Consider the following 14,762-nt stretch of genomic DNA (forward strand, 5'->3'; position numbering starts at 1 on the left):
TTCCAAAGGACTCCAGTGTGTGACGCTGATGCCACCGTGCTCAGGGTGGCTGATGTCAGGCTGCTGCACGGAGCTGTGAGGATAAACAGGAGCTGGGAAGTCATTTCTCCTCTGGGTGGGTCCTGCTCCCTGGTGTAATCAGCTGCAGCAGATATTACAATCCTTGCCTGCTCTGCAGTGGAGCACACAGCCCGTGTCTGGGGGTTTGCAGCACCAGACATGAGTCAAGGAAAGCTGGACACATCCTGGAGTATGTGGGTGGGAGGGACACTGCCTGACCCAGGACACTCCTCATTGTAAAGACAGGAGACAAACCACAGGCCAACATTCCCTGGTTTCTTTTTTTTTTTCTTAGCTTAATTTTTCCCATTTTCTGGAAAAAATCCCCCTTGGTACCAGTAGCCATGGCTCTTGTGCAGGCTGGCACTGCCCCATCTGTGCCAGGGTGGAGTGGCAGCACGGGGCAGACCTGCCGAGGGATCTGTGCTCTTCCCACAATGCCTTTTCCAGCTTGGAAACAAAACCCCTGGAGAAATGCATTGCTGAGACGGCCTTGCAGTAAATACTTTGAAGGTTTGATGTTTTCTGTACTTCTGCCAACACCACCTGGTTTCTGAGCTGCCTCTGTCTTAAGGATTGTTTTCCTCTCTGCCCCATGTCCCTGAAGTTGCAGAATCTTAATTAAATGGCAGGTTGCTAATTTGCCTTAGCTGGTTTTTTCCACTCTCTTGGTAAGTTTTGGAACAAAAGCTGTCCCTCCAGGGTCTAGGCACTGGCATTTGGGTGGGAAAGATGGATTTCCCACTGGAAGCAAAGCTCATTTCTGGGTCATGGTGGGAGACACAGGGTGATGTTGTGTGATGTGCGTGTGATGCTTCATCTGAGCACTGCAGCTCCCTCAGTCAGGCAGGGGCAAGGTTGAGTAAGGTGAAATACAATTGTCTCAAAGCATAAAGCAGCCCCAGAGCCTTTGGGGATCTTTGAACTGGTGGTTAGATGGGTCTTCTGAAAGAATGGAGGCGTCAATTAGGCGAAGTGCCTGGGCATGAAGCAGTGTTGGCAGTGAAGGGATGGGGAGGATGTGTGGGCAATCTGGAGCTTGGCTTGGGCTCTTGCCCCATCATTAAATGTCCATTGGAGCTTGGTCAGGCTTTTGGTTCTTGTCTCTTTTCTGTTCTCTTCAGGGCATTGCTGGTCCTTGCATGAGACATTCCTGGTGAAGGATGTGAGATTAGGTGGAGCAGGGTAGAAGAGGGCTGAGGAATGGGTGGCTTCAGAGATGTTACAGGGGGCTGAAGAGAGAAAAGGGCTCTGGACTGTCAGGATTTCGTGAGGATTCCAGGGAAAGTTGCAGGAAGAAGTCAACCATGATTAATGAGTTTGACAAACTCAGCCATTCGGAAAGGCAAGAAAATCTTTCACCGTTGAGGAGGGGAAGCTTGAACAGAGGATGGATCCTGTAAAACACTGCAGTGTAAATAATCCACACTGCTGGTGAACACTGTGTGTGTTGTCCTTGGGAATTAGCTCTGTGTTCACCAGCAAAGAAGGCCTTTGGCATAAGCTCTGGCTTCACCCTTTCTCCAGCAGGCACAGAGGGTGCTCCGTGTCGTGCCGGTGGCTGTGGCTGCTGCTGGGGAATGTTTGCATTAGGGCAAGGGGTTATTTACACTGTGTGGTTATCAGGGCTGGGTGGGAAGTAGCCACCTGGAAACAAACCTCCTTGGAGTGTCTCCTGCTCTGCTAATGACTCAAGTCCTTGACTGGTATTTGGGTATTGGCAGAGAGACAGCTCCTTCAGGAGAGCTTCCAGAATTAGCAGAGCCATCTGGCTTTTGTTCTCCTCTCAGGGAATTGCCTGTCCTTCCCTTCCAATAAGGAGTCCTTGCTAAACTGCTCCACAATTGTGTTGTGACACCACATGGACAGACCTGCAGCGTGCTGTGGTCTCTGCAAGCACATACAAAATGCAGCCCTTTGCCCCAAAAAGCCCCTTAATTTTAAGGAACAGCCATGAGGCTGCTGACCTGAGGATCCAGCAGTTATGGATGGAGGAAGCATGAGGTGATGTTGCCTAACTATGTTTCCATCTGTTGGGGCAGGGCTGGGTGTTGGGGACAGCTTGGAGCAGAGAGTACCAGGATTCAAGGAAGGGGAAGAGCAGAGGAACAGCCCTTGCATGGGCCACTCCTTCAAATCCAACAGCTGGAACTAGCAACAATTTAATGGGTCCTCATGTGATAGGAAATTGGGTTTCTCCCTGGGATTGTAAAATAAAAAGGTTGAAAAATTACTGAGGAGGTTAATTACCGTTGAGCCAAAGGGCTTATTTTCTTCTTGTTGCTGTGGTCAGGGAAAAGAGGCTTGTGGGCTGTCCAATTAATTACTGTGTGTCATGAAAGTTTAATATCAGAATGCTCACGGCTCATCCAGGGGTAGGGATGCAGGACTGGGCTGACATATCATGAGAGGGGGTTTCTTGGGGTCCCCAGATGGAGATGCCACGAGAAAGAAACTATTAGCAGCCCTTGACAGTGTTTCCTTGAAGCCATATATAGTTCTAGTAAAACTTCTATCTCTATCCTGCTTAATTCAACCTGTTTTTTCTAAAGAAGGCTCAGAAGATGCTCCTCTCTGAGTGCCAAAACCCAGCAGGAGCCATTCTTGTGGTAACTGGAGCCCAAGAGGGGAAATAGCAGAGACCTCACAGCAAAGCTTCCCTGGCCCCTCTGTGCAGGATGGGGACACAAACATCCGGTTGGATTTATCCAAACCATCACACATTTGTAGCTGACTCATGACTGCATGTGAGTCAAGCCTTTTTTTGTTATTTAGCCTTCCCATTTCATAGTGCCAAAAGCTCACTGGTGTTTGTGGCTGGCCAGTGAAATGGGTTCAGGATGCAGGTACAGGGACTGGTGGGCACAAAGAAGCTTCATTTGCCCCCGTTGCTGCAGTTTGGCTTCTTTTTCTGGAGCGACTGTTTTGATGAGGAATTCTGGGATGATGCCAGTACAGTAAAGGATGCAGAGATGCTCTGAGCACTTGAAGTACTTCTGACTTTTGGGGTCTCATTATGACAGAACCAGGAGCATGGTGAGTCCTGAGTGCCCCCTTCCTTTTCTTCTCCAACACTACTCTTGCTCCAGCCTGCTTGGAGCCCTGAACAGGGCAGCTGCTGTGTCCATAGCATGAGCATCTCTGGGCAAGTGCTGATGACAGGCTTTTTCAGGTGGAATATCTGAGGGCTGGCAGGCTGTCTCTGAGACAGGGATTAGGCTTTTTGGAAGCTCTCTAAGCTTCCACTTCATCAGAGAGCTGCGTTGAACCTCTGCCACTCTTCAGTCTGGGTTTGGGTTTATGGAACCACTGAGTTTGTCATAATGTAACTCAGCAATATCTCAGTTACTTCCAATAATTTTGAACCACTGTTTTTATGATACAATTGTGGATCCCTGGCCTGTGTTTATCCAGTTTTAATGCAGGAGTTTAAAGAAGCACATCAAGCTGCCTTTATTCTTAGGGATGCTGTCTCTCAGACTTTTGGATTATGCACTAAATCAACAGTCCAGTTAATTATCAGTGCATTGCAGTGAGAGCCCTGAAGATTACCAGTATTTATGGAGCTTCTGCCAATGCCAGATGAAGTCACTTTGATTATCCTCGCCAGTTTTTTGGTGTTTTTTTTTTTGTTGAACCACAATGATTTCTCCAAGTTACTGAAGTTGATGTCATTGGAAGCGATGTGACATTTTTTGCACACATATAGGATAAGTGTTAAAAAATGCTCTAGAAAGAGCTTTTCCAGTCTTGTCTGGGAGCTGGCTGGGGAGCTGAATTAAACTGGCTTGATGGAACTTAATCCATAAAGCAACTGAGTCATCAGGCATAAATGGCTTTACCATAAATGTCAGACAGATTCTTACCAGTCCTGACAGTCAGCACTTACATCTGTTTGGTGGAGCAAAGAAAAGCCTCACCATTCACAATCGTTTTCATAAATGTGCTGTCCTGCCTCTTCCTCTTCGTAGAAGCTCTAGGAATAAAGGTCAAAATGTGATTTATCCCCCTTTTTAAAAACTAGCTCTTCTAATGGATGAAAAAGTGGTTATTTTCAGGCAAAAAGAAAAATCATCTTTTTATTCTGCATTTGAAATTTTTTGTTGAACCAACAAAGCACGATTGGGGTTTGTACACAGGTACAGGGACTGGTGGAGATGATGAGGCTTTGTGTGACCCCATTGCTGCTGCTTAGCTTCTTTTCTGGAACAGCTGAGTTCAAACAAGGGACTCTGGGATGATTCTCTGAGCGCTTATCCTATCTCTGATTTTGGGGTCTCACTGAGAGAGATTGGGGCACAAGCACCGGTGTGCTTTGCCTCTGTATGCTACAAACTCCCCCAGTTACCGGAGGACTTTCTTGAGCCTTCATGTGCCAAGACAGAACTTCACCCGTGGCGTTGCTGGAGGGACACCGTGCTGGTGACTTCTCCTTCAAAGCAACACCAGAGTGTTACTGACTTGCTCTCTGACTTAGACCCCTCTTTACTTGAAAATAAGTTTTACAGTGATTTGGCTGGTAAAGTCTTTAAGTGGCTTTATTGGTTCAACTGTAAGATCTCTCCCTCACAAAGGCTCCATGGAAAACCCGCGGCTCTGTGTCCGTGTGAATTAACGGGATCTTCGTTATCGCTGCAAAAAGCAGACGCTGACATGGGAAGGGGAGAGGCTTTGGGTGGTTTGTGTAACCACAACAGGGAAACAAACAGACACTTGAGAGAGGAAGTGGAGCGGGGCTGGCTGCCCCTTTGTCAGCTCAGCCTGGGGCAGCGATCTCCTGGGGCAATTTATTAGCGGCAACACACTTGAGAGGACACAAAAGGCTCGCGAACCTCCCAGCGCGGCTCGCTCCATTTAAAGTCGGCTTTTTAAATCAAAGAAATGGGGCTCTTGACAGCACAGCTTTGTGCATCTTTTGTGAAGTTCAGATAGTGGGGCTTTTTATTACGGGCTAAATTAGCCCATTTTATTGTTATGCGCCGAGGGATGAGGTCAATTGACTGGGAATCTTGCTAACAAGGTTTTTACTCCTGTCTGCTTTTTACAAGTGTTAACACGGGGTATCCACCAGTGCTGTGCACTTGCTGTTAATGAAACAAAGATGAATGGTCTGGCGACCCCCTGAGCTCTCCTCCTTCCCCCACCACTGAGCTGCTCAACCCATGTCACTGTGCTGGAGCCTGGATGCTCCCTGGGGCTCTCATTCCCCCAAAATCGGGTGCCTTGGTTTTCCTTGATTTTCACGCCGCTGCTGGAACAACAAGAAAAGGATGGACTTCAGGCAGGGTGATTGATTGGGTTTGAAAAGGAAATGGGAAAACAGTGGGGATGTGGAATGATGCTCGTGAAGCGTGGTGAGCTCTGAAGGAGCTGTCTGATGTGGCTCATGCTTTTTCCTGGCACTCTCTGCATACCAAATTTATTCAGTTATGCACTAATTCTCTCAGGTTCTTGACCCAAAACGAGCAGGAAGCTGCCCCTCTTCATCCTCCCCTGTTCACTCATCAGCAACTGCTGGACCAACACTGTCCTTTGTTGTGTTGAGTGAGTTTGGGGTTTCTGCCACAGCCCCAAGACTTGAGCCTGTGGCTCCTGGCACTTGCAGGTGGTTTTTTTTCATATACTCAAAGGCACTGCCAATGCCTTGGGCCATCAGAGCCAGAGGATGCTCAGCTCCGGCAGGGAATCAAGCCAGGATTTCTCCCCAGGAACTTCTCAGGAGCTGCCATCAGCTGAGACTAAAACCAAACTCAGCTTTAGCAAATTCTCTTCTGCTTAACCTTTTGCACTGTGTTTAGCCAAGATGCCTTTCCTTGCTTTATCTGTTCCTTGAGGAAACACAGTTATGGCCCTGGTCACTTGTATGATGCAGACTATCAGCTCTCCTGGAGGTGTAAATCCAACCTTATCAGGAAGAAAAAGCTTTTTCAGCTTTCCTTGCCTCTTGCAGACAAGTACCAGGTCTCCTTTGTGGCTGATTTATTTCAGCTTATCCTAACAGTGCCAGACACTTCCCATCATCCTATGGAAAATGGGGAGCTTTAACCACCTGAGTGAGAAAAGGGCATAAATGGCTTAACTTGGATGTCACTGAGGGGTGACTGAGGTTCCATGTGCAGAAATAGCAGCTGGAAGGGTCTTCACAACATCCACTTGAAACACAAATCCTTGGCCAGGTCGGGCTTCCCCCACAGGAGGGAGCTCCAAAGGATCAGCTCTGCACTGCCTTTGAACACAGGAATGGTGACATTCAGTGTGAGGGACTCCATGACACCCCCAGCTCCTTCCAGTCTCTGCTCAGGGCTCAGTGACGTCCTGTAGGTCACACCATGGCCAAGTGGTCCATGTGAGTCCTGTTGGCAGGTGGTGGTCAGAGCTGGTTGGAAATGGGAAATGTTCTACAAGAGCAAAACCTTTTTTTTTTCCATTTTGCCAATACTTATTTCTGGTTTTTGTAGTTACATTGAAAGAGAAAAAGCTGGAACAGTAATGACAGAACTGCTCTATGAATTAAAAAAAAAAAAAGGAAAGAGAAGGAAAGACTGTTTCTCTTTCTTAAAACGGAAAATTGAAAACTCCTATGCAGACATTTCTGTTAATTTTGTAAAGGTTATTCACTGGAAACAATGACTAATAAGCTTAAACCAATGCTCAGTTTTAGGGTGACTTGCGTAGTATCTGAGAGGTGCCCAGATGTTATGGTGAAGTGTTGCAGAGATGGATGTGATAGCCTGGAATTTGAGGAGGGAAGCTCCATGCAGTCCAAGATGTTCCTTCTCCTCAGAGCCAGGCAGGATGTGGCCAGGTCCACATTGTCCTTGCAACCTTTTTCCCAGTGGATCTCTGTCAAAAATGGGAACAGCACTTTTTTTAGGGAAGCCAGTGGTCCATGTTCCTGGGAGGCTGAACTTTCCATGGACCCACAACACTGGTGGCTGGACCGTGCAAAGCTTGTGTGTACCAGGGCAGATTTGGCCCATAATTTCAAAAATAGCCTTTGATTTTCCATGGTGATGTTTGCCTGTCTGGCCAGGCTGCATTTGGAGCTTCTGGTTCCTATTACATGCCCAAATCATCCTCCCACTTTTGCTGTAACACTCCTGATTTTTCCCCTGGTGCTTTAGCCGTGTTTTTCTATTATTAAATTAGATTTTTTTTCCTTCCCCTAATTAAAGTATCAGCTCTAACCATCCAAGTAGTAAAGTCTTATGTAACTCTGCTGACTAAACTGGATTTTGGAGTTATGGTTAAGCAGAGTGGTGGTTCTTTAGGAAACTAAAGAGCAGCTTCTGCTCTGACCTTCGGGCTGTGGCTGCGTCTGCAGCGAGTGCCCCATTAACCAGCCTCGGTGCCTAATGAGCTGCCTCTGCACCTGGTTTTTAATAAGCCCCTGCATCCCCCCCGTCCCTTTGGGCTCTTTTCTTAGATTTTCAGATACATTTTGAATCTCTTTCTCTGTTGTGGGTGTAAAATGGAAGTGAGGCAAGATGTAGGGGTGGGGGTGATCTCTTTTGTGAGAGCAGCTTTGGGGTGGGAGAAGCAGAGAAGTTTTGAGGCAAATAAACTTCTTTTTGTACTGGAAAGGGCAACCTTGAAGCCCTGCAGAGCTGCACAGGGCCAGGTGGGAAACTCTTGTTTTAGTGTCCTCAGGACACAGCTGACTAAGGGTGTGTAGAGCCCTTTTCTCTTATTTTTTCCACATCCACCTTGCCTGGGACTATTGGTGGTGTTGTGCTGTAGGCATGGGGGTGACCCCTCTGCAGATGTGGTTATTTTTTGGGATGGTGCTTTTGGGACTGGGATGAAGCACAGCAGTTCCACACCTCGTGGAGCAGCCTGAGATAAGTGGCCCTGGACATGGAGGGTTGTCTCCTGGCTCATCTCAGGCGACATACCCATGTCAGGGAGGTGGCCCTGCCAAATGTTTTGGTTTTGATTTCTTGGTGTATTTTATGCCCTAGACTGAAGCCTCAGGCTGGTGGGTCCCTGTGCACCATCTATTCCCTGACACTCTGTTCTCCCTTCCCTGCAGGGTGACATCCAGCAGCTCCTGATCGTGGCAGACCCCCGAGCAGCCCTGGATTACTGTGAACACTACAGCCCTGACTGTGACACCGCCATCCCCGACTCCCCCCAGTCCCAGGACCCCAACCAGGATGAATATGTAAGTGTCTCACAGGTTTGGGGGTGGTTTGGGGCAGCAGCATCTGGTTTCATCTTGTGGTCACAAAGACACTCAGCTTCTTCCTCAAGCTCAGCTTGTCTCATCTCTAACATCCAAGACAGAGCTTGTTTTTAGGATTTGCAGGTTCTGGTCTTGGCTGTTGCCTTTGGTAGTTTCCCTTCCTTCTGTGCTCCTCCTGTTTCCAGTGACTGCAATGAACATTCACTTGGAACTCAAAAAAACTTTGCAGAAGAGACACTGTGAGCTGAGTGTGAAACACTGACCTTCCCTGGCAGGTCGAGTCCTGTCTGGAACAGGCACCTGTTCCTAAATTTCCGATTATACTGTTGAACCTGTAAAAGGATTAAGCAGTTCTTTTCCATTATTCTTTGAAAAAAACAGGTGTTAAAGGAGGAGGAAATATTTCTGCCTATGCATTTGACATTTGAGTTTCATTTTGGCAGAAATGCTCCTGATTCATCCCCATGAGCTGCTGTGCTCAGTAGTTTTACTACGAAGAATTAGCCTCAGGTCATTTCTTTAAAAAAGAAAACAAATTAAAAAAGGCTGATGCAGGATACATTTTAATTTTTGCTGCCCAATTAGAAATGTCTGGGTGTGGCTGATTTCCAGAAGAGCATCACCCAAATTTTGACCTCCTAAAAGCTCCCAGCAGTTGGTGTCCGGCATCCTCAGCCACTTCTCAACAACTCTCTTGGTCTGATTTGCTTTCAGTTGGTCTCAGACCTGCAGGTTCCTGCTGAATCCCCACGAAACTGTAATACCCTCAGCCCTCTTAGTTTATCTTTGGGATTGAATTAATCCTTCACCTAAGCAGGGCTTTGGGGAGCAGAGCAATGCTCATGGTTGGGCACAGCCACCCAGCTTGGGGAAGTGCTGTAACCGCTCCACCAGCACTTCTGGAGAAACAATAAATAAGAAAAATAAAACAGACTTTGGTATGGTCCAAATATGTGGTAGTAGGAAAATAAAACTCTTCTTTTGGAGCCAGCAGTTCAACAAGAGCTGGCTTGTCTGAGGGCTCTGTTGCTCCATGTAAGAATAACTCTTCCACGCGCTGCCGGCGGCTGCCAGCGAGAGCGATGGGCTGGCGAAGAGATTTGCCATGCCCAGCTGGAACCAGCTGGCTTGTTTGGATTTCATTTTGAAGAATGACTGACGCCTTGTGGAACACACTGAAAATATCTGGTTTTCAAAGCCCTTCTGCCTGAGGGCTGTGGGTGGATGGGAAGTCACATGGATGCTGTTGGTGCAGTCGGATGAGTGGGAACAGTGTCGCTGCTTCTCGGAGAGGCTGCGCCATTCAGGTGCTTTGTTCTCCTCCCTCAGGAGGTTGGATGGATGACCTGAGAGATCTCAGAAATCTGAGGTTAAAAAAAACCCTCATAGAATTACTGGTTTATGTTGGAAGGACCTTAAAGCCCATCTCATTCCAGTGAGGCTGGGGCACCTTCCACTAGACCAGGTTGCTCCAAGCCTCATAAAACAGAGTCTTGAACACTTCTAGGGTTGGAGCAGCCACAGCTTCTCTGGGCAATGTGTGCCAGGGCCTCACCACCCTCACAGGGAGGAATTTCTCCCTAATATCTCATCTAACCCTACACACTATCAGTTTAAAGCTATAATCTCTCAAGGAGCTGGTAGGAACATGCTGGGGGTGTTTATTTTCTGCCTCTCCTCTTCTCTCTGCAGTACACAGATGGGGAGGGAGAAGGTGACACCTACTACTATGAGTACCCCTACTATGAAGATGTTGATGATTCTGTAAAACCAGAAGCCCCCACCTCCAAACCCAGCTCTCCTCAAGTGGCTGCTGGAGAGAGACCCGAAACTAAGCAGGTACCAAAGAGGGGGCCTGACAATGATGAGCTTGATAAATGGTGGCTTTATAGAAGGGGGAGGTGGAGAATGATGCAGAATTTTCCTTTTTGTTTCTCTGATTCTGGTGTTTTATTTGTGCCACAGGATTATCCTGCTCCCACAGCACCACCAGAGAGAGGGAACCCCGCGAAGCCTCCCAAGGAGGACGGCACAGTGGATGACCCCCTTGTCGATGAGTACAACTATGAAACCATCAACGAGGAGTACTTCACACCTATGCCCTACGAAGATGTCAACTACAACGAAGAAGTAGATCCCCAGGGTGGCCTCACTGAAAACGCCGTGGAAGCCGAACTCCCCACGAGCACTGTCATCACCTACAACGAGACCGATGTAATTTTAATGAATTTGGTTTATTATTTCTGGTGTTCCTTAGCCCTGAAAGCAAAGGAGATTTGAGCATCCAGATGGTAAACCCATAAGTGGTTTAGGCAGCTGCTGGAAGAGGAAGTTTCTTGTAAAATATTTTCACTCCAGATATTTCAGGGTGGGGAAGGCAGATACTTAGAGTTAAGGATTATTCCCCTGGAAAAATCTGTTCATGTTGACATCTGCATTTCCTTGTGTGAAGTGGTTTTCTGACAAAAAGAGAAATGAGGGTTGATGTTAAAATCTAACTAAAAGCATTTTACTTCCAAGTTATTAATATAAATCCCTACAATGTTGATTTGATGGGGAACATCAATATTTTTAATTTTGTCAGTCCTAGTGAATAGCATCTTTGTTTTTCAGTTTGTTATTTTTAAAAAAACCCAACATTTCAACACTGTGAGCAACCAGTGATTTCAAACTCCTGCATTCCCCCAGCAGGAGCTCTGCTGTTCTGTGCACAGATCAGCTCAGAGATGAGATCAGTGCAGATTCCACAGCTGATGTTTCTGTTGGAGCATTTACACTTCTATCTATCCATATTTTCATATGATTCAACTGAAATATGTTGCACTTGAGACTCTTTTATCCTTAAGACTTGCCCAGTTCTTGCCTTTTATTTTGATGCTCAAATAGATGAACGTTGGTCTGACCCTAAGATGAGACAGAGATAAATTGTTGGGGATCTGCAGTGCTGTAGAATTCACTGTGTAAGGAAATAACCACACTCAAAGAGGCAAATTCTTCATTATCCAGGAGTATCAGCCCAGAGAATTCATAAAGGGATAATGTGGAGGTTTTCAAGGCAAGGCTGGATGGGGCTCTGAGCCACTTGGTCTGGTGGAAGGTGTCCCTGCCCATGGAGTTGGAACTGGATGATCTTTGAGGTCCCTTCCAACCTACACAATTCCATAATTCTGCAATGCTGACAAGTCCCATCTTACCCCCCAGGAAGAGTTTGGTGGTGGTTTCCCAAGTGGAGAAGAATTACTTGGTTATGGAGATGTCAAAATTTCAGGATTTCCAGGAGGTGCTGGAAGGTGGCAAAAGAGACAGCAAAAGTTGGCCAAGACACTTGGAGTTGGACGTGGAAGTTTGAATGGAAAGGTGTCAGGGAAAGGGTCCAAGCAAAGAGCTGAGCAGCTGGAGCAAGACAGGCACAGATCCAGCTGCCCTGAGGGCTGGGGCGTGGGGAGACCCAGTCCAGCCAACTGGGGATGAAAAATGTGCTGCAGGAGGAGGCTGAGCAGCTAAAAAAGATACACAGAGAGAAACAGAAAAGGCTCCAGCGTATCGAGGCAGCGAGCGCCAACCTGAGGGAGCCCATGGATGGGAAAGCTTTTGGTTTCCTGACAAAAAGCCAGAAATTGTTGGCCAACCTTGAACTTTCCAATAGAGAGGAATTAAAAAGATTGGATAGTGTGACCTTAAAAAAAAATTAGAAGAGGAAGTAAGAGGCTCAAGGGCCACTTTACTTGTTAGGAAAAGGAAATAGAAGAGATGGGAAGTTCAGGCAGGGAAACACTTGGTGTGGCTTTCCAATGGGAAAGCTCAGCCAGCTCTTGGCAAAGCATTTGGCTGCCTCTGGCAGCTCCAGAGGAGCTGGTGTTTGGCTGGAAAGGGCTGTAGGAATGCTCCTGGGTGAGAGGTTGCTCCAGTGGATCCTGTAGCTGATGAGCAGAGAAAAGGACACAACCTGCCTGGCTGAAGGAGATTTCTGTGTGCTGAGGTGAAGGCTGACACAGCATGACATAGGAAAGACTTCCAGAAAGTGCCAGATACCCAAGAGCATATGGATTTCAGGTTTACACCTTAGAGTGGCAGCTACAGGTCCTGCTCACTGCCACAGACTCCTGGGGAAACTGAATCCTTTAGTCCAGCAGAAAACCAAGCTGCTTTGTGAGTGATATGGAAGTGAGGATTAGGATTGTACATGTAATTCTGTTCCAGATATCTCCTGTTAGGGACAGGGTTCCAGCAGGAACACAGCCTGCTAGAGTGGTTGGAGATGTTTGTGTGCTCTTCAAAATAATTACATGAAAACTCTTAAGGTTTTTGGTGAGTTTAGGAAACAAAATAGTGCTCGTGAGCATGAATAAATGTGGCATAATTTCAAGTTGTCCCAGGTTTCTTTTAGCAGTTGGAGACTTCAGAATGCTGCACAGGGATACAGAGGTGGGTTGGGACTCTGGGCATTCCCCACTGTGCTCAGTTTTAGTCTGGGATCCAACAGGATAACACTGATCTGATGCAGAATGATCCTTTTAGCATCCCTTGACAGACCTGTTGCAAGATCAGGATGTGTCTGTCACTACTGAAGTCACCTGTCTGTATTTTGGGAAGACTCTGATTCCTACCACAGGATTTACAAGGAGATTTGGTTCTACACAAGTGAAACTTTGTGGAGGCTGTGAAAGAGGTTTGGAGCAGGAGCAGTCACTGAGTCTCCTGGGCTTGGGTTTCCTTCTGGCTGATAACCCTGTGATAAATGCCAGGGAAGCAATTCCAGGATTTATAGGCAGCAATACTCCTGTGAGCAGGAGGAGCTGGGGACAGGTAGATTTTGTTCATGGCCTGTTGTTCTTCAAGCAGTTTTTCCTCATCCAGATGTGATCCCTGTGTTTCATACGGACATTGCTTCTCAAAGGAAGAACTAAAAGGTGGTTTAACTGAAGTCATTTCCAGCCAAGGAGAGTCACAGTATTCTCACTGATTTTTGGGCCTCCTCTTTTCCTTCTTGACTGTTTGCTCATTTAGATTGTAGAAGAGCATTGTTAAGGAAATGATTTTTAGGCTTTTGGTTTGTTTTTTCTCCAAAGCACCTGCAAATCTCAGCATGGGGAACTTTCCTCCTTCTCTGCCCAGTTATTCAAAATATCATCTTTCTATGCAAATAGACTCATGGACCTTAATTAAAATATCAAACCAGATATTTTTGATATTCACTTCAAGACATATAATTTCTATGTTATTCCAAACGTTTATAGCCAGATAAACAGGTCTGATAAAAAGGTTTCAAAGTGCAAAAGTAGAACATTCCAAACAGGATAAAAGACATGTGTGATAGCACTGGATTCATTTGAACAGCACAAAGGAAAAATAATGCTGACTTTTCCAAGTTTTCTAATTGAATAATTGCCAAATTATAATTTCTGTCAAGGCCAGTTGGTATTTGCAGAGATAAAAGAAGGTGGGGTGATGATTGCCTTAGCCTTAGGCTTATTCTTATTTTAAAGCCTCTTGAATTTAGATCCAGATGCTCATACTTACGGGTTCTGAGCAGTTTTGGCACAGAAAGAAAGGCTGGAAGTGGTGATGGCATTTAAGTGATTCTGAATTCATAGTAGTGAAGAGATAATTTCTCCAGGAAGCACTGGAAATGATTCAATTTATGGACTCTTTTGGTCATTACCTGGATAGGAAAGAAAGAAAATAAATATCATCAGCACATGTTGTTCTTTGCAGTGCTGCTCCAAGTAAAGGATGCCAAGGGACTGCCTGCCAGGCTGCTGGAAGCACAGGGACATGGAGAGAAGCAAGGAAATTCTGATACTTGTCTAGGTGTCCTTGCTTGTGGCCCATGGACTCTGTTGCTATAAGGATTGAGGAAGGATTCAGGGATTAAGGCATCAGCTTTGTAAAAAATTTTGCTTCTGCTCTTTGGACAAGCCCAGTCGCAAATTGGATCCCAGACTAAACAAACAGGAGGTTTGAATAGAAGCAAACTTGGATTTTTCCACATTTCCTCCTGTAATTGGATACTCACAGTGACACATTGTGGTTTTGATGTGCATTTTGAATATGGGAACGGATGTGTGACTTCTTGTGCTTGATAATCCAAGGTCTCAGATGTTGAGGCCGTGAGAGATGAGGAGGACTTGGAGTTTGAAACTTCCATTCCCTCTTTCTTTAGGCATCCAGAGTTTGCAGGATCCTCCTGGCAGGAGCTGTTGCTTTGTGCTGGGTTTTTTTTCCTCACTCAAACTGTTGTACTCACAGTGTTTTGTCAGAGATCAGCAAAGAAATGCCAGGGAAAGCCAGAGTGGACCTTTGACATAAAGATTCTCCCATCCTTTTTGCCTGCTATAGGAGAAGACTCTTGGAGATGCCTGGAGACCTTAAAACTCCAGAATTTAACTTGTCTTTGTTTTTTCAGTTGTAACTATTATTATAAAACACCCTCACTTTGCACAAATCACACCCTTTCACAGAATCACAGACTATTCTGAGTTGGAAGGGACCCACAAGGATCATCGAGTCCAACTCT

The 14,762-nt window shown here is 46.3% G+C and overlaps 1 protein-coding gene across 2 annotated transcripts in view; it reads left to right on the forward strand.

Moving 5' to 3' along the window:
* The window catches only part of COL5A1 (collagen type V alpha 1 chain), a 145,901-nt gene that overhangs the window by 56,198 nt on the left and 74,941 nt on the right, over window positions 1-14,762 (forward strand). For both annotated transcript variants that reach the window (XM_071574160.1, XM_071574161.1), the window contains exons 5-7: window positions 8,093-8,224; window positions 9,938-10,084; window positions 10,211-10,459. In XM_071574160.1, coding sequence (XP_071430261.1) covers window positions 8,093-8,224; window positions 9,938-10,084; window positions 10,211-10,459 — 528 coding nt within the window. The remainder of the gene's footprint in view (window positions 1-8,092; window positions 8,225-9,937; window positions 10,085-10,210; window positions 10,460-14,762) is intronic.

The sequence above is a fragment of the Pithys albifrons genome, chromosome 20 (genome assembly GCF_047495875.1).
Source record: "Pithys albifrons albifrons isolate INPA30051 chromosome 20, PitAlb_v1, whole genome shotgun sequence".
Classification (NCBI taxonomy): Eukaryota; Metazoa; Chordata; class Aves; order Passeriformes; family Thamnophilidae; genus Pithys; species Pithys albifrons.